General features: G+C 32.0%; 2 protein-coding genes across 2 annotated transcripts; both read left to right on the top strand.

Annotated features, from left to right (window-relative positions):
• Positions 1 to 13,899: 13,899 nt before the first annotated feature.
• Positions 13,900 to 19,460, top strand: LOC150025787 (uncharacterized). Its single transcript, XM_090304733.1, has 5 exons — positions 13,900 to 13,936; positions 17,858 to 18,128; positions 18,212 to 18,418; positions 18,501 to 18,758; positions 18,843 to 19,460. The coding sequence occupies exons 2-5, from the start codon at positions 17,862 to 17,864 to the stop codon at positions 19,458 to 19,460; spliced, it is 1,350 nt and encodes a 449-aa protein (XP_090160859.1). The 5' UTR covers positions 13,900 to 13,936; positions 17,858 to 17,861.
• A 6-nt stretch (positions 19,461 to 19,466) lies between these two features.
• On the top strand, positions 19,467 to 20,045 carry LOC137828726 (uncharacterized). Its single transcript, XM_090305211.1, has 3 exons — positions 19,467 to 19,496; positions 19,581 to 19,816; positions 19,893 to 20,045. The coding sequence occupies exons 1-3, from the start codon at positions 19,482 to 19,484 to the stop codon at positions 19,993 to 19,995; spliced, it is 354 nt and encodes a 117-aa protein (XP_090161337.1). The 5' UTR covers positions 19,467 to 19,481; the 3' UTR covers positions 19,996 to 20,045.
• Positions 20,046 to 27,029: the final 6,984 nt, after the last annotated feature.

Here is a 27,029-nt window from a genome sequence, read left to right as displayed (position 1 = left end):
CTTTTCATGTCATTCAAAAACCACCTTAACCTTCTTCCTTTTGGTAACACTTGAATTGTTCATGTTTTTATAGGCTTATTGTATTCCTTAAGCATTTTTACATTTCTTAATTTTGATTTTTAACATAGATTTGTATTTTCTGTAGTAAATAAGAGTTGTAACAAATTTGGTATGAAAATTGTATTTTCATATGAAATTTTTGTATAGACCGTTGGATAATTTGTGTTCATTATGATTTTGTAGAGTTAATCTTTGTTTATGACTTATGGAACTTCAACAAATAAATTTGGATCATAAAGATTGAATGTTCGAACATAAATCATTAAAACTCTTAAAGTAGCTGAACAGGAAGGTGTTAGACGATGTAAAAGCTGAAGACAAACTAATATATGGTCATGTAATAAATTTTCAGTGGGCCCAAATTTTATTTTACCTTAGGCCCATCCAATTGTAGTGATTCAAAACCTCATAAATAAGAAATATGTGAAGAGAAAACAGTCAATGGGTAGTTAAGAAATTCACATTCATATTTCAATTTATTCAACTTTCAATTTTGACTATTCAAGTTCTTCATTTTCTCTCTTCCTTTTCTTGTGTTTTCTCTTCTATTTTTACACTTTATCTTCTTTTATGCTTTTGATTCTACAACTTTACATTGGAAAGATGATTGAATTTTGAAAATTAGTACAATAAATATGAAACTGTGTTAGACGATATTTTATTAAAGTTCTTTTCTTCTTTGAAATTGTTTTAGAATATTGTTCTCGATTAAGAATTGTTTTTTTTTTAATATACAAAATGATTGGTTATGTGTTTCCTTCATTTAATAAAGAATTCATATATGAGTTTCTTGAATTCAAGGTTGAAGATAACTTGACCATGATTTCTGTTTACTGTTGCATGTTTCTCGAATGAAATTCTCTTTCCTTTATTGCAATTCCTTTTAATTTTTGTTTGTTTTAATTTTGGTTTAACATTTTCAGTTTATGCACTTAATTCAATTCTATTTCAGTTTATTTCAATTGAAATTTTAATTCCAAACATGCTTTATTTTTGTTTCTTGCTTTTATAGTTTTAGTTCATTAGGCAGTCTTTGTTGCATTTTCTTGTTTTTCATTTTAAGAAATTCTATGGTTTCTTTTAAATTTGTGTTGTTTACATTTTCTATCGTTTATAGTTTCTACACTTTACATTTCTGTCGTTTATCTTTCCATTAGACGCTCATTTTCTTCGTTAGTAGAACTATTAGACGGTCTGATAAATAATTGTTAACTAGAGAATCTAATAGTTTTACTTAATTTTCATAACACACAAATTCATATGTGTTTTACTTTTGCTTTAGAATTATATTGCAATTTCATTTTACTTTTTATTCATATATTTCTTGATTCGTCTAGCATAGTTTAGTTTAATTGTCTAATACATGCTCTATTTTTGTTTAGTCTCTATAACTTTAGTTTATGTCCATTTAATTCTAGTTTTTAAACATTTCTAGTTTTGTCTAATTTTGTTACACAATTTCATTTACTTTTCAATTCTATAGTTTAATTGATGGTAGATGATCTAATAGGCAATTTTCATTAGAAGGTATACTTCGTACTCTGTTGTTAACTCTGAACGTCTTTTAATCCCCCAATTTTAATTTGTGAAAGAAAGAATACTAGATGCGATAAACAATTTATCACCCTCCCTATAAAAAAACCTACCTCAGTCCAACTCCAAGATCGTCAGGTCACCAGGTTATGTTACAATTGTGACAAAAGGTTTTCCCTAGGCCACAAATGCACAACCAACCGTTTTTTGCTTTTGTTAGGCAAAGAATCCCCAACAGACATTAACTCAAACATCAACCATAACCCTGACCTAGATGATTCCACTCATGCTTATTTATCTTTCCAAGCTTTATCTAGAACTCACTCAGCTCACACCTTTAAGTTTGAAGGCCATATCGCCAACCTCTTAGTTAAATCATAATCGATACTGGGAGTTTCCATAACATCTTGCACCCCCGCCTCGCCCTTCACCTCCAACTTTGTACTATCCCAATTCCACATTTTTCAGTCATGGTTGACAATGGGGGCCAAATCCAATGTTTCTCCCTTTTTTCTAATGCTATAGTTTCTATTTAAAAATACTCACTATCCATTTCTACCTCCTTCCTATTGAAGGAATCAATGTGGTTCTCGACATGGATTGGTTACGTTTTTTGGGCCCTTTGTAGGTTGATTTTTCTACCCATCAACTTTCCTTTACCCATAAAGGTTTTTTTTTATCACCTTACATGGTACAACCAATTTCTTACACAATCATACTTCTTTCACCCATATTTGTCACCATTTACGCACATAGGTCATAACTTTTCTCCCCCTTCTCACTTTTCAACAAATTCTTTCCCCTACCTTCTCCTCGCCCAAACCCACAACCCTCGTATTTCCACACTTTTCAACACATACTACACAATCTTTTCACTCCCTCATGGATTACCACTTGATCAACCACATAATCACCATATTTTTGTCCTTCCCCAATCCACCTCAATCAATATTAAACCTTATGTACCCACATGCCCATAAAGAAATTATGACCTCACTCATCCAAGAGATGCTAGACGAAGGCATCATTTGTCCCAATAAAAGCCCATTCTCTTATCTTATCATTTTTTATAAAAAAAAGGATGGAAAATGACAATTTTGTGTGGATTACAAAGCGTTAGACGTTATTATAGGACCCAACCATTGACGAATTATAGGATGAGCTAACTACAACTAAAGTGTTTACAAAGTTGAATTTATAATTTGGGTACCGCTAGATATGGATAGACCTTGAGGATTGTCACAAAAATAACTTTTTTAACATTTGATAGGCATTATGAGTTTCTAGTCATATCATTCGGACTCTCCAATCCCCTATATGTTTCAAATGGCCATGAATGACGTCACTACCTTATCGAAACTCATTTCAAAATCATCACCAATCAATAGAGTCTTAAATGAATACTTACTAATGCATGTCACATGCCAGAACAACAAAAGTGGACCACCAAATTGGTAAGATATAACTTTAACATCATCTACCGAACCGACCGCCAAAACCAAGTTGTTGATTTTCTTTATCGACCACAAAACAACTCAGTTAACAAAAAACCTTTAGTCCTACTCGAACCTATACCCACCCCCCGCCAAACTTTGCCACATAATAACTTTGCCACATAGTGTGATAAACCATCCAAATCTGTCCACTTCATCACATTTCCCACATCCTTCAATGCCACTCATTTAGCTAACCAACTTTCTGTTGAGATTTTCATGTTACACGATGTTCCAAAGTCTATTATCTTTGATTGTGACCCTTTGTTCCTCAACCATTTTTGAAAGGGACTTTTTCACCTACAAGACAATTAAAATTCAGCACCGCCTACCACCCACAAAGCGACGAGCAAACATAAGTCATCATCAGAGGTTTAGAGATTCATCTAAGATGCTTTACCAATGACAACCCACGAACTTGATACAGATACTTCCATCTCACAGAGTTTTGGTACAAGTTGTCTTACCATTTCTCCATCAAAACTACCCCCTTTTAGGCTCTATACAAATGACCTCCACTAACTATACATGATTATGTTCCTAGTACCAGTATTGATCCTAACCTTGATACCATATTACAAAAACGATTACAAATGCTTCTTCAGTTGAATACTACTCTCAAGAAAACCCAATGACAAATGGCGCACTAAGCGAACCAGTCTCGTCACCATCATAATTTCAATGTCGATGACTGGGCCTTTTTCGTCATCATGCACATCATTAAACATCTCTCACATCAAAACCCCACAATAAGCTCTCACGAAAATTTTATGGACCTTACCTATTAAATGTTTGTTCAATGAGGTCGCTTACGAATTGACCCTACCACCCTTTTCATGGATCCACCCTATTTTTCACATCTCCCTACTAAAACCTTACCATGGTTCGAAACCAACACCCATGTTCCATTACCTTCCATAAAAAGACATTCCATCTCCAACATCACACTCACTACACACGCTTTTTCCAAAATCTAAACAAAACCCCTTAACCTCAGCTACTTTACCCCTTACATTAAACACAAATCCACCCACCTCAACCAGTTCTTTCTCATCTAGTGACATGTGTCATGTATAAATGGCTCTCATAAAACTTCTAACCCCATCGCAAGCAACTTCCACTTACAACCAAGCCACATGCAACCCTCGTAACTCACACACGACTGCCAACACATTAAAAATGCCAATTGTAACCCATTTCTCATCAACCCCCACGATCTAGAACATTCCCTTCTTATCACCCAAAACTATTAACCCTCTAACCCAGTCCAAAACACACACAGCGACCCACTTACGTCTGCTCATTCCAAACGACCCAAACAACTTATGAAACACCCTCCCACACATCCCTTCCACAATTCAAACCACACACATTGAACCCTTAACCTCCAGCCTATCATACTTTTTTCCACAAAACTCACCATTTCCAAAAACCACATCTACAAACCTTTAAGACAAGGTTAATCCACAAGAAGAGGCAATTCATAGTAGGCTAGGACCATCAATGAGCAATAGAAAAATATCAAGGCTCATATGGTTTAAAGATATCACCTAGATGATGATTAAATGTCACTTTATCTTACTTGATAATATTTTATATTAAATAAAATAGTTATTTTTTTTGGGATGAAGTCAAAAATAATCTAATAATCTAAGGTCTTTATAAGATTTATCCATGTAACAATAATGAGTGAGTAAAAAATTTGAATTTCCTTTTTTTTAGTTAGTTCGTTTATTTTTTTTTTCTAACATCATATCAATAGTGATCTTAGATTCTTAATAAGGTATAAGAGATGGTTAGAAAAGAAAATGAAAAAGAAAGTAAAAAAAGAAAGAAGAGAAATATAGTAAATTCCATTAGATGGAAAGAGGAGTGGATGGAGTTTGGTTGGAAAGAGAAGAGTGGATGGAGTTGAGATGTAATGCATTGAAATTGGCTTTTGAGGCACTTCAATGGACAACCTTCTTAGCTATGATTAGTCAATCCTTAATTTGGTGAGTGTATTGTGTTGTATTATACACTTCTACAATATCTCATTCATTCCATCTCTATCTCGTGCACCACTTGTACCAGCTGTTCCTGACTTTTCCTGCGTGTGACTTTCTTAAAATATTTAGGAATCATCTCAATCATTTCACATGACTTTCTTTATCTTTTCCTCTAACTCACTTCATATCATCTTAACCTTGCCACGTACCATGTATAATCCAGATAATCTTTAAACAGTTCATTCCATGCATTGTGTTTTGTCGGAGAGAAAGAGAGAAACAAAGTTTTAAAATAATAATGCTTACATTACATGTAATCTTCCTATATTTTCTTTCCTTCTTTTTGTCTTTTTCCAACTAAACTCTTTAATTTTTATTTTATTTTTCATCTATTCATACTTTATTAATTTATTCATTTCCCTTCCCATCACAGCATATATATGCAATTCGATATCTAATCACTTGTTCAATCAATATCAAAATATTCAATAATTGACTTAAGTTCTTCCTAAAGCAATTTTAAATTTTATATATATATATATATGTGTGTGTATATATATGTATATATAACTTTTTTATAGATAAAATGTATAAAAGTTGAGAATAAATTCTTAAATATAAAATAGCTTTAGTATACTAAATACTATAATATAAATTGTTATCCTTCAATTTTAATGAAAGACAACGCACAATAAAAAAAAAAACCTCATAAATTGTTAGTGAATTAAACGTTTTCAAATAATCAATTATCACATATCCATAACTTTTCATAAAAAAATTTAAGAAAAAAAATAGTTATTTTTTCAAAAACTATAATTAGTAACCCTAAACCTTAAACTTGTACATTTGTAACAAAAAATAGTATATAATTTTTAAAACTTTACTTTTAAGTTGTAAATAAACTAATTTTAACTTATATGAATCTTTTACTTCTAAAATTTTTATGGAAAAAATAACTTAAACTTAAACTTAAACATAATCATAATTTAATTATAAATTGTAATGTTTTCTTGAGTTGGATATTGAGGTTTTAAGATTAGCCAGAATTACAATTTTATCATTTCGTTTGTAAGGAATGGATATAAATCCCATTGTAGATTTTGGGGCGACTGCTTCATAAATACAATTCTTGAATGTATTTAAAAAATATTATTTATGGAATGATCGAAAATGTCAAAAAAACATGTATCAAGTAAAAAAATTCAAAATAACCTCAGAATAATTCCTTTTACCATTTCATTATTAATTACATTTTATTTTTAGTACCATTATTCAACTTCAAATCCAATCCACTCGTTTTTATTTCGTCAACAATAGTTCATAAATCATTTTTCGAGCTAATTAGTATTTGTATATAGCTTAATCGTATTTGGGTATAGATTTTTTAAATAGTTTAGTTGATAAAGTATCTCATTATTTAATTTTAATTTTTTATTTGGATAAATTGTTTCAATTATTATAAATAAAAAAATACAAAAAAAATTAATTACTATAACTTTTAACCAAATAAATGAACATGAATATGTCAATTAGTCATTAATAGATAGAGATTTTATATTGGAAAAATACTCTCTTTTTTTCATAAAAAATAAATAAAATAAAATAACGAGACATTTAAAAAGTCCAAATTCTTATACAAAATATTTTCTCTTAATTTTAAATAGAAAATAAAAATTTAATTTGTTATGATAAGTACAAACTCAAGAATTTAATGTAATTTATGCGGCAACCACCTTTCTTATAATATTGGAAAAATACTGATACCTATTATTGTCAATTTATATTAATTTTGACAACACAATGCAACATTATAAATATAAAGTAACAGTAGTAATAGAAACACATAAACTCGTATGAATCCAAACAACATTAACTAAAGGGCAGAGCATAGTTAAGAAATCCATATTAAGATGCTTCTGTCGTGTTAGAAAAGGGGCATTACAATGAGACAACTGAGAAATTGAAAAGCACATGGTTGAGAGTAATTGAAACAACCTTAGCCTTGCTTAGATGTTGTCTGTTCTTCAATCGAACCAAAAACAGTGAGCAACAAATTAGGAGAATACAATTAAAGGAAGAAAATAAGGGAAATTGGAAGAAAGCATAGCAATTCAGTGGACATGCTTAGTCAGCCTCTGGGATAAGAACAAACTCATTATTGGAATTGCTCACGATGTAAACAATTGTTCCGACAAGGGACTTAGCAACATCATGGGAACACAATGTGACAGTGGTAGTAGGGTAGGGAGAAACGAACCTAGGATTTTCAAATTTGAGTGTTTTCAAATCTAGGGTTAAATTTACTGAATAGAAAATGCTACAAACTGTAATTACAACAAAGGTAAAGGATTTGAGAACAAAGAAAATAATCTCAAAACTTCTACGAGAATAAGGAAACAAAAACAAATGGAAGTGGCATGAAGAAGGAATGAAGATTAAGGCATGATGTTGGGGACGAAAAAGAACAAGGTTAATGTGAAAAAAAAAATAACAGTTAAGGACGAACAAGAAAGAAGGGAACTCAACACAAGACACAATAATTAACTTTTTTATTTTATTATTTTCTTAATGAAATATTTTACTAAGTATATACTTAATATCCTTGTGTACATAATCATTTACATTATCTATGGATAAAATTACAAATACCTACATACAGAATTCAAAAGTATTTCTACTTCATGCTGTTAACATTTTGCATGAATTTAATAATTAGGTAATTAATTTAAATTTATTTGAAATTCTGTAAATACTATGTATTTACATACAGATATAAACTTGTAAGTAATTTTTTATATATAAATTAAAATTTAGCATTAATAATTTTGTTGTAGTGGTTTATCTACTAACATTAATAAAAAAAAGTTATGAAATAATTTTAACCTACGTGACTGGATAAATAATCTTAACAATGTCGATAGTAAAACAATCTCTATCGAGATCGATTAAATTTTTTTCACTTATATTGATTGAAAAAAAGTTTCGTTAACATCACTAAAAGTATATGGTTAGCATAAACTTAAAAAATAGTACATCAACGTTGGTCAATAAAATTTTAATTAACATTTCTCAAAAAATAATCCTAACTTCATCCTAATCCACATTACTCGAAAACAACTCTAACTAATATAAATTAACATTAAATTACGTCAACAAAACAAGTTGAGTTAAATGTATAAAAGAAATGTTAAGTTAAATATCAACAAAAAAATTGTCCATATTGAAAACAAAATTGTCAATATTATTACGAAGTGGACTTTAAGCCTAACTCAACCCCATAAAACCGGCTCAATGGGGTGAGGTTTGCACCCACGCACGATAGGCCCAACACAAATACTCGCTAAGATAGGCTCGAAATGGCTCTGATACCATATTACGAAGTGGACTTTAAGCCTAACTCAACCCCATAAAACCTGCTCATAAGGTTGAGGTCTGCACCCATTTATATATTATGAAATGTCCTTATCTCTAGTCGATGTGGGATCTTAAACACACCCCCCTCACGTCGAGAGTGATAGATAGAAGCTCGTGCGTGGGACTATATATTATGGGTGGTCCGATAGCGGGTGGCATAGGCCCAACACAAATACTCGCTAGGATAGGCTCGACATGGCTCTGATACCATATTACGAAGTGGACTTTAAGCCTAACTCAACCCCATAAAACCGGCTCAATGGGGTGAGGTTTGCACCCACGCACGATAGGTCCAACACAAATACTCGCTAGGATAGGCTCGAAATGGCTCTGATACCATATTACGAAGTGGACTTTAAGCCTAACTCAACCCCATAAAACCGGCTCATAGGGTTGAGGTCTGCACCCATTTATATACAATAAAAGGCTCTAATCTCTAGTCGATGAGAGATCTCCAACAAATATTGAAAAAAAAAAATCCTAACTAATAGAAGTAACACGGTAATATATTAGCAAAAAATAATTTGTGTGATTACGATGTTTTGATCGATTTTAATATGAAAGAAAATCTCGTCACTATTAGTTAAAAAATACGATGTTAAACTAATAACATTCATATTTCAATTAAGCCAATGACATTTTAACTGAAGTATAGTAAACGACACAATCATCAAGGCTGTACCAAATAGACAATATAAAAAAAAAAGATACGCATACTTTTAAAAGTTGAAATGATATCAAGAATTTAAGTTTTATTTTTTAGAAAAAATTAAAATAAAATAATTTTAAATTATCAAATTATTTTAATTATTTTTTTTATTTTTTTAAAGTCCAAACAACCTATTTTATCTTTTAAAAAATTTAAAATTATTATAAAAAATATTATAGTAGCAACACTCACTAGTGATGACCAACATACAATCACCATTTGAATTCTCATCTATAATAATATATACAAATGAAGGGAACACAAATAAAAGTTTTTTACACGTGTTATTACAGTTAATGAATATGAATATTCTTCGTCTGATGTGGTGCATTAAATGGAACGCACGAAATTGCAATGGAGAAAGGGAGGTTCTGATGAACCCTAATTACAAATGAAAAAGAGACAATGACTTAAGCATAAAAGAGAGAAAAGCAGATAAAAGAAAATACAAAAGAAATTCTTATTTACTTGTGTATTAGAGAGTAAAATACATGGTGTATATATAAGAAAAGACTAAGACCTAGCTGAAACAGAAAAGGAAAGTTGGGCCAAACAAACAAAGCTCAATAACTTAAAATAGAAAAACTAAATATGTTAACACCCCCCTCAAGCTGGGGAGTAGATATTTGTCAGGCCCAACTTGGATATGAGAGTAGAGAACTGTCCAGAAGCAAGGGACTTGGTGAATATGTTAACAACTTGCATAGCAGAAGTAATGGGCAACAGTTTGAGGAGACCAGAGTTAAGTTTTTCACAAACTAGGTGACAATCAATTTTGATGTGCTTGGTGCGTTCATGAAAGACTTGATTGGACGCTATTTGAAGGGCATATTTGTTGTCACAGTACAGGGTTGCAGGCTGGGAGAGAGGAAGAGGTAAGACAACCATTGTAGCTCACATGTGGTGGTGGCAAGGGCTCTATACTCGGCTTTGGATGAGCTACGGGAGATAGTTGACTGCTTCTTTAATTTCCATGATATTAGGGAGTTTCCTAAGTAGATAGAATATCCAGTGACAGATTTGTGTGTCGTAGGACATGTTGCCCAATCAGAGTCACTAAAACCATAGAGGTGAAGGGAGCTAGTATGAGAAAAATATATTCCTTCCCCAGGGGTGCCCTTGAGGTAACGCAAAAGACGTGAGGCAGCTTGTTGATGATGAGTTGTGGGTGCATATATGAATTGGCTTAAATTGTGGACAACAAAGGCGCGATGTCAGGTCGCGTGTTGGTTAAGTAGATTAGACGTCCAAGGAGTCTTCTGTATTGGGAAGTTGCATTAGCATCAAGAGGGGAGCCTTGATCAGGAGAGAGACGGGAGGTATGAGTCATAGGAGTGGCCACAGGTGCAGATTCAAGCATGCCAGTTTCATGAAGAAGATCAAGAGTATACTTGTGTTGACTTAAATGAAGACCAAAACTGATGCAGGTGGTGATAATTCTCGTAGAGATGCAATGTTGGATGCAGGAGCGGAGGCACTATTTGTTGGAAGATCAGAGGATAATGAGGTTGGTGGAGGGACAATATTAGGTGAAGGAGTAGAGGCACATGGCTCGACAGGAGGTGCAGTATTAGAAAAAAAATAAAAAGCAGAATTATATGGGTTAGAAATAGGGAGAGATAAAGTATTAGGGTCCTTAGGCAAGCCACTGTCCAATTTATATGGAAAGTGATTTCATGAAAGATTACATGTCTTGATATCTCTATGCTATGAAACTTTAAATTTAAGATGCGGGAAGCCAAGAAAAATATCTTTGATAGATCTATCATCTAATTTTTTTTCCTATGTGCAGTAATGGTACTAGCATAACAGAGATAACCAAACACTTTTAAAAAAAGGAAATGTCATACGGTTTTCCAAACAACTTTTCATGAGGAGTGATGTTATTAAGTAATGGAGTAGGAATAGCATTTATTAAGAAAAAACAACATGATTTACAGCAAATTCCCAAAAAATAGGAGGAAAATTTGTTTGAAAAATTAAAGCCCGGGTTACATTTAGTATGTGTTGAAGTTTACGTTCTACAATGCCATTTTGTTGTGGTGTTTCAACACAAGATTTTTTATTTATAATTCCCTTTAAAGCATAAAAATTTGACATAGCAAACTCAACACCATTGTCAGTATGAATCGTTTTGATATTAGTTTTGAAATGATTTTGAACGAAAATAGTGAAGTTAATGATGTGTTGTCGCATTTCAGATTTGTTATGCAGCAGAATAACCAAGTATAACGTGACTAACCATCAACAATAGTCAAGAAATAACGAAAACCTTGCATAGAAATTATGGAACATGGTCCCCCAAATATCAAAGTGTACAAGATCAAAAATAGCAGAGGTAACAATATTACTTAAAGTGAAAGGAAGTTTTCTCTGTTTTGCACGACTACAAGTGTCACATACATTATGAGTATCAACAATAATAAAAGAGTATTGTTTGCTTAAGACATGTAATATTTCAAGTGAAGGGTATCCTAATCTATAATGTCAAAGTGTTTTGTCCGTGATATTACAATCAATAAAAAGAGCAAAACAATGCGGTTTAGAACGGCTAGAAGCAGGCAAGGTAGTGACAAGGTACAATCCAGTGGTGGCTTTAACTGTACCAATCCTCTCTTGGGTGAGATTGTCTTGTATAATGTAGTGAGTTGAAGTGAAAGTTAAAGTGCATTTAAGTTGGTGTGTGAGTTTAGAAACATATATTAAGTTTAATTAAAAATGAGGCACATATAACACATCAGACAAATAAAACTTATCAGAAAAACGTACTAAACCAGAATATGTGGCATAAACAGTTTGACCATTTGGACGACTAATTAAGACAAGTTTAATTTTAGTATAAGTAGTAAAAACGTTCAAATTGTGACAAACATGATCTGTGGCACCAGAATCAATAATCCAAGATTCTTTTATAGCAGATAGTGAAGAGAGAAACTTACCTGTTGAAGAATGCTCAGTATTGGGGATTTCATCCGCATAGAAGGTGTCGACTTGATTAATTTGAGTGTGAGGGGCAGGATTCTCAAGGTTTTGCTGACGCAAAATGTTGGTCAGGAATTGGCACTGTTGTGATGTAAGTTGAATCCCCTTTACATCCCTTTCTTTAGGAAAAAGCTCGGAAAAAGTGTCAGTAGTAATCATATTATTGGCTTGGGATGTCCAATTGATGAATTTGTAGCCAGGAGGGAACCCATGCTTTTTATAACAGGTGTCGACAGTGTGGCCCAAACGATTACAAAAAGTGCAGACTTTTCTAGTAGAAGAAAACTTTGAGTTTTTAACATTATTAGAAGGAAAACCCAGTTTTCGAAAACAAACAACCCCAGTATGACCGTATTTACCACAGAAATTTCATGTAATAGTGTGACTACTATTAAGACTATGAAGACTAGGGTTTTCATTAGACATTGCCTAAGAGATTTTGAAACCCAATCAAGATTTTGAAAGAGAACAAAAAAGATAACCAAGAACAACAAAGGGGGAAAAATATATCAGAGAGAAGCGCAGTAGAGCTCTTCATTCGAAGAGCTCTGATACCATATTGCAGTTAATGAATATGAATATTCCTCATCTGGTGTGGTGCATCAAATGAAGCACACAGAATCGCAATGGAGAAAGGGAAGTTCTGATGAACCCTAATTGCAAATGAAAAAGAGACAATGACACAAGCATAAAAGAGAGAAAAGCAAAGAAAAGAAAACACAAAAGAAATTCTTATTTACTTGTGTATTAGAGAGTAAAATACATGGTGTATATATAAGAAAAAGACTAAGACCTAGTTGAAACAGAAAAGGAAAGTTGGGTCAAACAAACAAAGCCCAATAACTTAAAAAAAAAAAAAACTAAATATGTTAACACGTGTCACAACAAAATTCAAACTTTTATTAAAAGAAGAATTTTTTTTTGAAGAGTGTCAAACACACCATATGACACATGACTTTACCAACAAGGATGTGTGACACAACACTCTGTTATGGTTCATTGCTCAAAATTTCAGCTTCACACAAACCTTAATCTACACTTTTCCTAATTCCTTGTCGGCTCAAAAACCTATACTATTGTATCTGCTCCACATTTTGCCAAATCTATGTTACAAACCTATCTCATGTCTCCTAAATGTTTCTCTTTCTCACAAACTTTGTACTTCTCTCTTTAATATAAACTACTCCATCATTCAGGTTTGTCACATCCATGTTACAAACCCTATGCATCACCTTTTACAATTTTGGTATAGTCAGAAGTTATATTGATAGCACTAGTACAAAATTTGAAAACAACGACTATTTATTTAGTGCGGCTTTGCGTTTAAACGCATTTGTAAAAAACGCGGTGGCATTTTTGTAATTAAATTGATTTACAAATGCGGTTCTAGGGTAAGACCGCATTTGTAAATCAATTTTACCCTAAAAATAGAAGCGCGCCACTGGTTTTCACTTTCACTTTCGTCTTCTCCGCTCTTCGTTTCAACGTTCTCAGCTCTCTCCGCTTTGCATTGTAAGTTTCAGCTCTCTCTGCTTCAACGTTTGTTTTCGTTTTCGTTTTTGTCATTGTCATTATTCACTTCCTTGGCATTGTCATTTCGTTTCCTTACTCGTTTTCTGCATATAGGTGGTTACTGTTCTATTGGTTCTCTGGTTTTTTCTGCTCCGCCACCGCCACTGCTTCCGTCACCGCCACTGCTTCCGCCACCGCCTGCGCCTACGCCTTCGTCTTCGTCTCCGATCACCATCAACCTAAAGGTTGGTGTTGTATTTATTTAATATTTTGAATTTATATTTAAAATTTTGAATTCATATTTAATATTTTGAATTTTTATTTTTCTGTATTATAATATATATTTAATTAATAACTAATATAACTTGGAATGTATAACTAATAACTAATAATTTATATATTTGTGTGTATTTTGAATTTTTGTATTATATAATTTCTATTTTCTTAAATTTATATTATATATAAATTCTATTTTTGTAATTATTTTTATTTTTTGCACTTTCTCTTTGCATATCTTTCTTTTTTTCCCTGGCATCATTTATTTTTTATAATTGTCACTTTAAACTACTTTTACTTAAATAAAAATGAATATGATATTAATCTTTATGGAATTATAATTCTATAGTGTATTAAACTTTGTTCTAGAATTTTAATTTTAGAAGTGAAATATTTAGTTAGTTGTTAATTACATTTTAATAAAAGTTTTATGTTATGTTAGTTATTGTTACTTTTAGAATAGAAATATCGTGTTTGGATTGAGTCCGGGGGTGTTCGACCCTCGGCAAATGTGTGAGATTGAAGAGAATACTAATTATTAGAAAATCCTAACTATATTCCAGAATATATAATGGATCGAAGTTGGATTAATGTTGTTCGTATAAGTGATGAGTACGAAAGGGGAGTAGAGGAATTTATACAATTTGCGCAGCGTAACGCGATTATTAGTGGTCATGATGGAGCAAAGATCAGGTGTCCGTGCGTTAACTGTTTGAATGGAAGGATACTGGATGTGAATATCATGAGGGAACACCTGCTATGTGATGGGTTTCTTCGATCTTATACAACTTGGACATGGCATGGTGAATTATTAAATTTACCACGTGTTTCCGTAACTGAAGAATATGTGGGTTCTACCATGGATGAAGCAGTACACGATGATGGAGATGATGATCGATTGGAGGACATGATTCGTGATGTGGGAGCTGAGTGTTTTGCAAAAGCGCATGGATATGAAAGTATGTCAAAAGATGCAGAGACTCCTTTGTATCCTGGATCAACTAACTTCACACGGTTGTCGGCGGTGTTAAGATTGATGAATTTGAAGGCAATAAACGGATGGACTGATAAAAGCTTCACGGAATTGCTCCAGCTGTTGAAGGATATGCTTCCAGAGGGAAATAGTCTACCTAATCGTAATTACGAGGCAAAAAAGATTCTTTGTCCAATGGGTATGGAGTACAAAAAGATACATGCATGTCCTAATGATTGTATATTATACCGGAAAGATTTTGAATTGTTGAAAAGTTGTCCGAGGTGTGGGTTATCACGTTATAAGTTGAAACAAAAAGATGATGATTCTATTGATGACATGGAAAAGCATGGACCCCCAATGAAGGTTATGTGGTATCTTCCCATCATTCCAAGGATGAAGCGTTTGTTTGCAAACCCAGACGATGCTAAGAATCTTAGATGGCATGCAGATGAGAGGAAATGCGATGGCATGTACCGACATCCAGCTGATTCTATTCAATGGAAGAAATTTGATGATGACTTTCCAGAATTTGGTAAAGAATCAAGAAATATCCGACTTGGTTTAGCTACAGACGGAATGAATCCGTTTGGTAATATGAGTACAAATCACAGTTCATGGCCTGTATTACTAGTTATTTACAACTTACCTCCTGGATTGTGCATGAAGCAAAAATACATGATGTTGTCTATGATGATATCCGGTCCGAAACAACCAGGGAATGATATTGATGTTTATCTAAGTCCCCTAATTGAAGATTTGAAGTTAATGTGGGACCAGGGTGTCGATGTATTTGACGGATTTGCTAATGAAACTTTCAAGCTTCATGCCATGTTATTTTGCACCATCAATGACTTTCCGGCATATGGTAACTTATCAGGTTATAGTGTTAAGGGTCACAAAGCGTGTCCAATATGCGAAGAAGACACTGCTTCTCAACAATTGAAACATGGAAGGAAAACAGTATATCTTCGGCATCGGAGGTTTCTTAGAAGTCATCATCCTTACCGGAGGTTGAAAAAAGCCTTTAATGGACACCAAGAGGGTAGTGGTCCACCAACTCCATTAACCGGTGTTGAGGTTTACGAAAAGGTAAATAACATAGACCACACCTTCGGCAAGTCCAAAAAAAAGCCATCTGTGACAAATATTTGGAAGAAGAAATCAATCTTCTTTGATCTTCCGTACTGGTCGAGGTTAGAAGTCAGACATTGTATAGATGTAATGCATGTTGAGAAGAATGTGTGTGATAGCTTAATTGGTACACTTCTTAACATTAACGGGAAGACGAAGGATGGTCTAAATGCTCGTTTAGATTTGATTGAGATGAACATACGCGGCGAGTTGGCACCCATACAAATGGGTAAGCGTACATATTTGCCCCCAGCCTGTTACACAATGTCAAAAGATGAAAAAATTAGTTTTTGTCAATGTCTAAAGGGTGTGAAAGTGCCACAAGGACATTCCTCAAATGTGAAGAGTCTAGTGTCAATGCAAGATTTGAAGTTAATTGGGTTGAAGTCTCATGATTGTCACATCTTGATACAACAATTGTTGCCGGTAGCTATCCGTGGGATCTTACCAAAAAATGTTAGACACACCATAACCCGTTTGTGCTCATTCTTCTCTTCCATCTGTTGTAAAGTCATTGATCCCTCAAAACTAGATGAACTTCAAAATGAAATTGTTGTTATCTTGTGTGAATTGGAAATGTTTTTTCCTCCGTCTTTTTTTGACATCATGGTTCATCTAGTGGTGCATCTGGTAAGAGAGGTTAGATTGTGTGGACCAGTGTACTTAAGATGGATGTATCCTGTTGAGCGGTATATGAAAATTTTGAAAGGTTATGTGAAAAATCATCATCGTCCAGAGGCTTCAATGATTGAAAGGTACATAGCTGAAGAAAGTATTGAATTTTGTTCAGAGTACATGACAAAAGCAAATCCAATAGGTGTTCCAGCTAATTCATGGCACCACAGGCGTTCTACAAGTAAATGTTTACGTGGTGTGAATATTGTAAGCAAATCTCGATCAGAAGTCTTGCAAGCACATTTGTACATATTGAATAACACAGATGAAGTTGTACCTTACATAGAAGCTCATAAAGCCATTGTGAAGGCAAATAACCCAAGACAAGCAGAGAAATGGGTCTTGATGGAACATAATAGAACTTTCATGCCTTGGTTTAAAGATAAGGTGTTCAAGGATTCAACGGCATCAGAGACCTTGACTTGGTTGGCTGCTGGATTGAAGTTTGATGTCATTTCATGTACAGCGTACGAAGTGAATAATTGTATATTTTACACGAAGTCCCTGGATGAAAAGAGTACAGTTCAAAATTCTGGTGTTACTCTTGAAGCCGAGTCAATGCAGTTTTCGACTTCGAAAGATACAAATCCAGTACTTGGATCAATGGCATACTATGGGTTTATAGAAGAGATATGGGAGATTGACTACACTAAGTTTTCCGTTCCAGTTTTCAAGTGTAAATGGGTTGATAATAAAAGTGGGGTTAAAATTGATGAATCAGGATTCACACTAGTGGACTTTCGAAAGATAGGGTATCGAGATGAGCCATTTATAATGGTTCAACAAGCATCTCAGGTTTTCTATGTGAAAGATCCTACGTCAGAACATTGGTATGTCGTTTTACACGGGAAAAAACAAGGGGAAGCCATAGATGATATTGAATATGGCGAAACTCGTTCATTCACACCAATGATAACTAATAAAGATGACGATGTACTTGATGATGTACATGCAACCCGTAAAGACCACAGTGAAGGAATTTACATATAAACATTCAACCCACATGCAACATGTAAATAAACATTTATAATTTTATGTATTATTTTTATATGAACATTTATAATTTTATGTATTAATTTTATGTAAATAAACATTTATTTTTTAACAGAGACATGGATGACGACCAGACTCCAGTCAGACCTCGATCTGGGCGAGGTAGTAGAGGACCTACTAGATTGAAGCGTCTTGCATTGAGACGTGCTGCTGGTGAGAAGACACATGTTGACATTGACGTCAACACTGGAGTGGCTTTTGGTCCTAAGGCAGATGAGTTTATGAGCTATCTTGGAGTTGTTTCTCGTGAGAGGCTCTCCATTTTGATTAATTCATGGGATGAGGTTTCAGAGGTTGATCGGAACATGCTATGGGAGGATGTTCTGGTAAGCTTTACATTATTATTGTTATCATATAATGCTTTTTAATATTGATTAATTAATTTTAATTTCATGATGTTATTTTGCAGGCAAACTTTGACATTCCTGATGTGGAACCGCTTCGATCAAAGATATTATCCAATATCGCACTTAAATTTCGTACCTTTAAGTCAAGACTGACATCGAGATACATTTTTGGCGACCTTAAAGACGAAAATCCATGTTTAAAGTACCAACATATTGATGAAGAGACATGGCGTCTTTTTAGAGAAAGCCGTGAAAATGAGGCTTGGATGGTAAGTGAAGTAACTTTTTTGTTTATATAACATTAATAAGTTTATCTTATTTACTTCAGTTTGTTTATTTCAATTATGACAGGATCGTCGGAAGAAAGCTCAAGAGATAGCTTTGAAGAATCTTACCCCGCACGTTATGTCTCGTTCGGGGTATAGAAAACTTGAGCAAACACTGATGGTGGAAAAGGAGAAATCTCAACAGGGGACGTATTCTGAGAATGTGGAAACAGGGGTCACTTCTCCTCCACCACCTTTTCGCCATGAAAAATGGAAGAGGGCCCGAATTAAAAAGTCGGGTGCACCAAGTTCCGAGCAATCCGGGGTTATAATCGAAAAAATTGTAAGTTATTTTTGTTATTTTCAATTTTTTTAAAGCATTAATTATATTAATGATTGAAAATATGATTTTTGTGTACTCTTGCAGGATTCCTTGGAATCCGACGGTACATTTGTTGCTGAAGGTCGTCACGATATCCTGGTTGAAGCAATTGGACGACCTGAACACTCTGGTCGTGTTCGTGCCGCTGGACAAGGGGTCGGAATTAAACTTTATTTTGGAGTTTCAGAACGACAACCATCCTCCTCCTCCAAGAAGGAAACTCAAATGAAGACTAAGTTACGTGAAGAAATAATGGAGGAGATGAGAAAGGAGACTGATTTGATGTGGCTGGAGATGAAAAAGGAGAATGATCGAATGCGACAAGAGTTTCTATCGCAACAAGTTTGTGCTGAGCCGATTGAACCCCTTGTTAGTCCCACTCCCAAGAGCACAAAGGGGAGTTGTGCGGCTCCTCCAACATCAGGGGATGATATCAATGGGCAGACAGAGGATTGTGAGCTACTGGTAGTGGGCGGCAAACTTCCTCGGGTGGTGGCACTTGGAAAAGTCTATAAAAACGCCACCACCTTACATAACGTTCCTCTCTCCCCTGATGTGGCGAAGGTAACTGTTGAAAAAGTACGATTTCCTGATGCTCGTGTTCCACTACCTTCAGATGAGGTAACCACTGTGGCCGATGCATTTCAGACATTCGTTGCCTAGCCCAGAGAGCTCATTCGATCTATGCCCGAACCTCATGTAATAATTTCGTTTCATTATATTATTTTTTATTTATATTTATATATTACATATAATTTAATACAAATGTTGTTTATCTTGTAGGAACCTTTTCAGCCACCAACTCCGAAAAAGAAGCGTGAGGTTCCAGTTGACGATCCTATGGCTTCCCTACGTCTCATTGCTAGTCAGATTGGCAATGATCCTTTTCCAGTTCCGTGGGATAATACATTTTTTCAAATCAACACTGAACTGCCACTGATGATTTACAACACAGATTTATCAGAATTTATATCTGGGAACCAGGAGCTCAATATAAGTATAATTCAATTTTTTATGATGTAAGTATCTTTACCTATTATTCAATTTACTTTATGTTAAATTATTATTGATTATGCTTTAACTAAAAACTTGTAGGTTTTTGCATAGAGTCTGTATCACTGAGGGGAAGGAAAATATGTATGGATTCGTAGATCCTGCATATACTAATCCCGTTGGACCAAACTCAACTGAGACTTAAGCATACATCACTAACATCCTGGAAAAAGAGGGAAAACAAATTTATTTATGCCCTTACATTAATGAGTAAGTTTAATTATATGTCATCAATTATTATTATTTCATGTTTTAAATATTTACTAACTCTTTTCAATGATCATATAGGCATCATTGGCAGTTACTTGTCTTATCAATGGTTGATAAGACTGCTGTGTGGTTCTGTTCCCTACACAAGAAGATGCCCACAAAATTTAAGGATATCATTGATACGTAAGTATAGTATAAACTTAACTTTGTATATGTTACTAATTAACCATCTACTAACGAGGTTTTTTGTATTAACCAGTTCATGGCGTGGATATAACATCCTAAAAGGTCGATCCAGTTCAAATAATTTGAACTACATAAGAGTAAAGGTTTGTAATTTTTTTCTTTCTCTATTATCATTGTTTATCAATATACTAACATATTACTTTTTATTGAATTATATAGTGTAATAAACAACCAGGAAGCTATGAGTGTGGCTATTACATTATGCAATGGATGATTACCATTATAAGACTAGGTGTTAAAACTGGTTGGAAGGAGGTATATGTTAAATCATTTTTATAATTCTTGAACATATATATATATATATCTAGAAACTAATTTATGTCAACTTTGCAATGCAGTTATTCACAGAAGAAACACCAATGAGTGAGGAAGGCATTTCATATGTTAGAGATTCTTGGTCCACATACTTCATTAATTTTTATAACTCTAGCATAAGTAAACAACATTAGTGGTTTTATTATATGTAATTTGATCACTTGTAAATGTACATTTTGATGATTTCAATTGGTTACTACATTTTTGTATTTGTCTGGCTGGGTTTAATCATTATGCAGGTTATTTAAATATATGGTTTCTGCACAAAACAGGATGTACCAAAAAAAAAAAAAACACTATTTACAAATGCGGTCATTTACCAAGACCGCATTTGTAAATAGTGAATTCGCATTTACAAATGCGGTCTTAGTAAATGACCGCATTTGTAAATAGTGATTTATGAATGCGGTTTTTACCAAGACCGCATTCATAAATCCTAAACCCCAAACCCACTCCCTAATTCAGAATAATATACAAATGCGGTTACCTAAAATGACCGCATTTGTAAATGTGATTTATGAATGCGGTCATAGGACCGCATTTGTAAATTCCAGATTTACAAATGCGTGTTGATCAAATGCGGTTCTATGACCGCATTTGTAAATTTAAAATAGCCGCATTTGTAAATTTAAAATAGCCGCATTTGTTTAACTTATCTGCACTAGTGTAGTAAAATCTTTGTTCATGCGCATCAAATTAGTGAAATATTTTGCCTAATGCTCCAATATTTAAAATTTTAAATCTGAATTTTAAATAGTAAATAAATATCTTTTGTTACAATCAGAGATTCATTAAGGTTTAAAGTATGATTTTAGTATGGTTTTCTTGTTATGATTTTCGCTTTAAGCAGTTAACTTTTTTTGGTAGATTATTCCATTGAGCTTTAAAGTTTATCTTTTTTCAGAAAAAATAGTTTAGATTATGTCATTCTTTACTAATTAATTATTATTTTTATTTCTTTAATATTTTAGTATATATTACTAAATTATTATTTTAATTACTTTATTTGGTGTACTTTAAATTATTATTATTATTATTATTATAAAAAAATGAATGAATAAAGTGGTGCACTTTGGTGCTATTATTATGATCATTATTATCACTACTACTTATTGATGAATTGTGTGTTAGGTTTTACTGAAAACCAGAAGGTTTCATGCGGTGATAAATGATAATTGTCAATATTATTTTATTATTATTTAAAAAATTTATAATAGTAATTTTCTATATATATATATATATATATATATATATATATATATTATACACATTATTTTTTATTATTTTAAATCCTTCAATTTTTATGAAACCAAATTTATATAAGAAGTATATTATATTTTAAAAAGAATTCCCCTGCGATGCTAATAGACTTATTTATTTCTGAGCATCAATTTGTAAGCCTTCTTTGGGAAATGAATAAAGAACAAATCACTTTTATTCTATTCTATTATTTCTTTAGGTAAAAAAGGTAGCTATGTTGAGCATGTGTATTATTTTCTTCTAAATGTGCGGCATGTGATGTTGGAGTGCAATATAATTTTGTGGGGATGAAGCCATCACTCTAAAAGCTTTCACATGTTAGTCTTGTGATGGTTTCGCGATAGAGTTTTATCAAACAAATTGAGTTTTCTACAAGGAAAAATAAAATAAAACATGTGTGTATTTAATTATTGTAGACATTGTGGATCGGGTTTCCTAGGTCCTATGAAATTCATGGAAAAATAAAAAAAGAATGTTGGAGATTTTTTAATTTATATTATATAAATAGAAATAATTCTCATTTTATAAAAAAAAAATTTAAATTAACTTTTTAATAGAAGAAATAACTAAAATTAAACTTATTAGGTAAAAAAGGAAAGTAGGATAAAAGAAACACGTTGCTTATGTAATGATGCAAAATGTTGAAGCTAAGAAGAACATGTTTCCATTAGAAGTCTATTCATAGAGTGAGGAAATTCCTAGCTTATCATTTATTAGTTGTAATAATGGGTCTACGATGATGAGGCCCATTACTATTTTTTGAGCCCAATAATGATAAGCTCTTTCTTTATTCCTCCTCTCCGTTCGGTTAGATGGGCCAGCTTTAGTAATATGTAACCCATTTGAACACGGCCTTTAGACTTTGTTCCATGTGCAACCCATATATAGTATTTTTGCTCCATTTTTATCTCTATTTTTTTTTATTAGTTGTGTACTGAAAACAGAATTCTAACTTCAAATTTTTATTTATACTCCATTTTTGAACCTGCTCAGTTAAAGCCAATTTGTGATAAAGTTCTATATTCATGTGATTTTTTTTTTCTTATGTTTCTTACTCCCCGTAATTTATATAAGAAATAAATTAATCTATTTTTTTTCTAATTCTAAGAAATACAAATTCATTTTCGGATTTATTAATTACTAGTTATTTTTCTTGATTTTTTAATTTATTGTAAGAGAGACCATATGTTTTCTACACAAAATGATGCACTTATTGACATACTAAGAATATAATTTAGCAAAAAAATTCTACTGATATGAGTTAATGTTAAATCACATGCACATTTTTCTAGTTTTAAATTTCATATTTAACTTTTAGTAAAATGACATGTATATATATATATATATATATATATATTCTAATTTTTAAATATATATTCACTCAATAAATGATGTTCCCTTCAATTGTATTTAACAAGGTGACACTAACCTCACTTATTTAATTTAAAATATCATATTAACCAAATCTTAGATAACGAATTATAGAAATTAAAAATAAAAATCAACAATAGAAAATAGAAATATTTTTTTTTAAAAAAATGGTTTAGTTATTATACAATTAAAATATCATAAAATCATTTTTCAATAAACTATAATTTCTCATAAAAATATAAAATTTCTACATTTTTAGAAAACATTAGTATAAAAGTACTCAGCTTACTAGATAAAATGACTAATCTAATTTTTTTATTTTGCGACAATATCTGCTCGTCCGAACAATATCTCAACATCATTTAAATAGATCTTAGTAAAACGATAACAAAATTTTCATAGTAAAACAATTCAATTTATTTTACAAAGTATATTCTTTATTTTTTACATTTTAAAACTTGAATTTTTAATTTAAGAAAATATATGTTATTTTGAAAGAAAAAAACAGGATACGGATGTCATTATATTAAAAACAGAAACAGAATAAATTTTATTTATTAAAAATGTAAGGAAAGTTAATGTTTATCTAAAAAAGAAAATATATAATGTGAAGTAGAAAAGTCATTAAATGAGGAATAGTGTGATTAAATATTGTTATTAGTTAAATGATTTGATTAGATAAATGGTGATTAAATTGGAGAGAAATAGTTGGATATGAAGATTGATAGAGAAATAGTTGGAGAGGGGGCAGTGAGAGATGAATGATGATGGTAGTTGTGCAGTGTAGGGTTAGTGGAATTAAGTTAATTTGGTGTGAGGTAGAAAAAGAAGAAAATGGCAAAGTTATCTTTGGCTTTCCCCACATTGAAGTCTCTGATAAACTAAATTCACAAAGCATACTCATGCACCACCTACACTGCTTCTGTCTGTACTCTTTGGCCCATTCCATTCAATCCTTTCTTCCCTTCTGCAAATGCCTTTAACCAATTCATCTTCCTTCCTCTAACTAACCCCAAATAACTTTCTGCATCATTTCACCTAACTCATAACACATCCAAATATACGCTTTAAATCAATTCCTCTACTTTCCTGGAATAAAAGAGACTAACACTATTTTCCTCTAAATAACCACTCTATAAGTCCGTCTCTTACTCTTTCTTGTTCTTGCTTCTTTCGGTGCATGCATTTTTTTCCATCCTTCTTTTGCTTAGAGATATTTTCTTGCAGCCAACTTGATTGTAAGAAGTCCATACATGATACCAAAACATCATAATGAATATTAAATATAAGAAAACCACTTTTAATACTAAAAATAATAAAATGGTTATTTAAAGTAATTATTATTATATTCCATCAATAATTAATATAGCGAATAACTTTGTGATTTAGTGTATTTTTTTATTTATTTAAAGTTTTAATTATTGGTAGATTTTATTTTTATAAGGTTGGGATAATTCTACAAAACCACTCATTGGATGCTCTTTGGTCCTTTCTCTAAAATCTCGGTCTTGATTTTTTAGTTTCAATGGTGAGATACCTGTAATGATACTTCGATGTTCAAGTTAGTTTTTTTTATCAAGATACAATGATCGGTACTCAAATTAGATGGAACTTTCTCTTTACCTTGAGAGACTCACCTATTTGTATTATTTTTTTATGGACATGTACTTATACAAATTTCTTAAGGAGGTCCAAGTGTCCTTTAATTGTGATTTTGGAACTATTTAAGCATAATGTCGTTGTTAATCGTGTTTGGTTAATTATTTGAAGAGACATGTAACATTTAAGTGTGTCAAAAGTATGTCGTTCATCTTTATTATTGGGGAAAATTTGTCCTAATATTATTGTCGAGATCTATCTCAACCTATCGAGGTTGTCTCTACCTTATATAGTACACTGACCCTCCAAGCTCGAATAGGCTTATGAAGAGACTTAAAAGAAAAAAATTGTTTCCTTTGTTGGGACCCTATTAGTTTCAGGTGGTGCATTGACCTTGCAAACTCAAGGAGGATAAATACCTTCCAAAAGTAAAGAAGGTGCTAGTAGCTATGCATTTTAGGGATGTGGTCGTTAAAGGAGAAATGAGTTGTAGCTGGAAGGTTGTGATAGCTCGCTTGCTTTCCGTCCCTCTACATTTATAAATGTGGGCTTTGTCGGTTATTTATGTGATTGCTATTTGTTGTATTTTTGTTGAAGACATTACCAAATTTGAGATATTTAAGCATTTTTCATTGAGGTAAATAATGTCTTCTTTTGACACTTATTCGTCCTCATGGTCGTTGGACGAGTATAAGGGTGCAGATAGATGAACATTTTTGAGTGATGTGGAATTAATTAGCTTTGTTGGTGAGTTTAGTTAAGAGTTGTTCAGTGATGGAGAGAATAGAGATTGGAATAATCATGGACAAGGTTGAGGAGTAGGCGTAGGAGTGATTATGAGTGGATCGATTCTTGGGTTCACAAGTATTTTTCTAAGTTTTGGTGGTTGTTCTTACTACATTCATTCATCAAGAGTGTTGATATTTTGAAGCTCGAGATTCCATATGCTATAATAGCTTTGTGTCAATGTTCTTCGACTAATAATGTTTTGCATGGTGAAAATATTTGACTATAGATTTTTTTATATTCATGTTTACTAAAGGACCTTTATGTTTGTTTTTCATTAGATGATTTCACAACATGAGTGTTTCATGCTTTGAATGTCGCATTGACATAGTTGCATCTAAATAGTTAGGTGTTACTCCAAGCTTTCTGGATTTTATGTTCGGTATTGTCCTTGAAGGCGACACCACAACTTTTCTTCATTACTATAGTTTTAGGCTTGGAGACAGGTAGGTTGGTTGTCTTTAATCGGCCAACTGAAGACTTTCCTTATGATCCCTTTTAGTTCTTCCTACAAGTGGACGATTTTTCCAAATCCTTATCGAGAAGTAGGTTCCACTACAAAAAAGAATAAGATTTATGTTCGAAATTTTACCCACGGACTAGTATCATAGGTAAATTCAACATTATCTAGGGATATTATCCACTAATCTAATTCCGTGGGTAAATTCAGCATTATCTACAAATATTACTCACAAATCTAAATCCATATATAAATTCAGCTTTATCTACAAATGATTACTCACAGATCTTAATCCGTTGGTAAATTTTACATTATCCACAAAATTTACCCATAAATCTATATTCAAAATTATTATTAATTATTTATATAATTTTTTTATTAATAATATTAACAATATTAACAATATAAATAATCTTAATAATTTTAAATTTTTTAATAATATAAATAATATTAATCATAATATTTATATACATAATATTAAAAATATTATTATAATATAAATAATTATTAAATCATAACTAATATTCATATATATTAATATTTAATAATATCAACAATATTTAATAATATTAATAAGATTTAATAATATTAATAATATTTAATAAGATTAATAATATTAATAATATTTAATAAGATTAATAATATTAATAATATTTAATAATATTAATAATATTTAATAATATTAATAATATTTAATAATATTAATAATATTTAATAATATTAATAATATTTAATAATATTAATAATATTTAATAATATAAATAATATTTAATAATATTAATAATATTCTTAATATTAATATTATAAATACTAAGAGAAACACGTGCGTTCTTAATTCTATGCATTCACATTTTTTATTTCTATTATTATTATATGTGTATTAGTATCTTTTAAATATTAAATTTTGGCAGGAATAAAACAACAAATTTCAG

Source organism: Phaseolus vulgaris, chromosome 7, assembly GCF_051622355.1.
Source record: "Phaseolus vulgaris cultivar YP4 chromosome 7, ASM5162235v1, whole genome shotgun sequence".
NCBI classification, from domain to species: domain Eukaryota; kingdom Viridiplantae; phylum Streptophyta; class Magnoliopsida; order Fabales; family Fabaceae; genus Phaseolus; species Phaseolus vulgaris.
Note: the sequence above shows the minus strand (reverse complement) of the source record. Positions and strands in the feature narration are given on the sequence as shown.

Bases quoted from the DNA above. Each gene is read 5' to 3' on its own strand.
- LOC137828726 (XM_090305211.1), top strand. The intron at 19,817-19,892 runs GTAAGTATCTTT...AAAAACTTGTAG, and splicing joins ATAATTCAATTTTTTATGAT to GTTTTTGCATAGAGTCTGTA.
- LOC150025787 (XM_090304733.1), top strand. From the start codon at position 17,862: ATGGATGACGACCAGACTCCAGTCAGACCTCGATCTGGGCGAGGTAGT. The intron at 18,419-18,500 runs GTAAGTGAAGTA...CAATTATGACAG, and splicing joins GTGAAAATGAGGCTTGGATG to GATCGTCGGAAGAAAGCTCA. The intron at 18,759-18,842 runs GTAAGTTATTTT...GTACTCTTGCAG, and splicing joins GGGTTATAATCGAAAAAATT to GATTCCTTGGAATCCGACGG.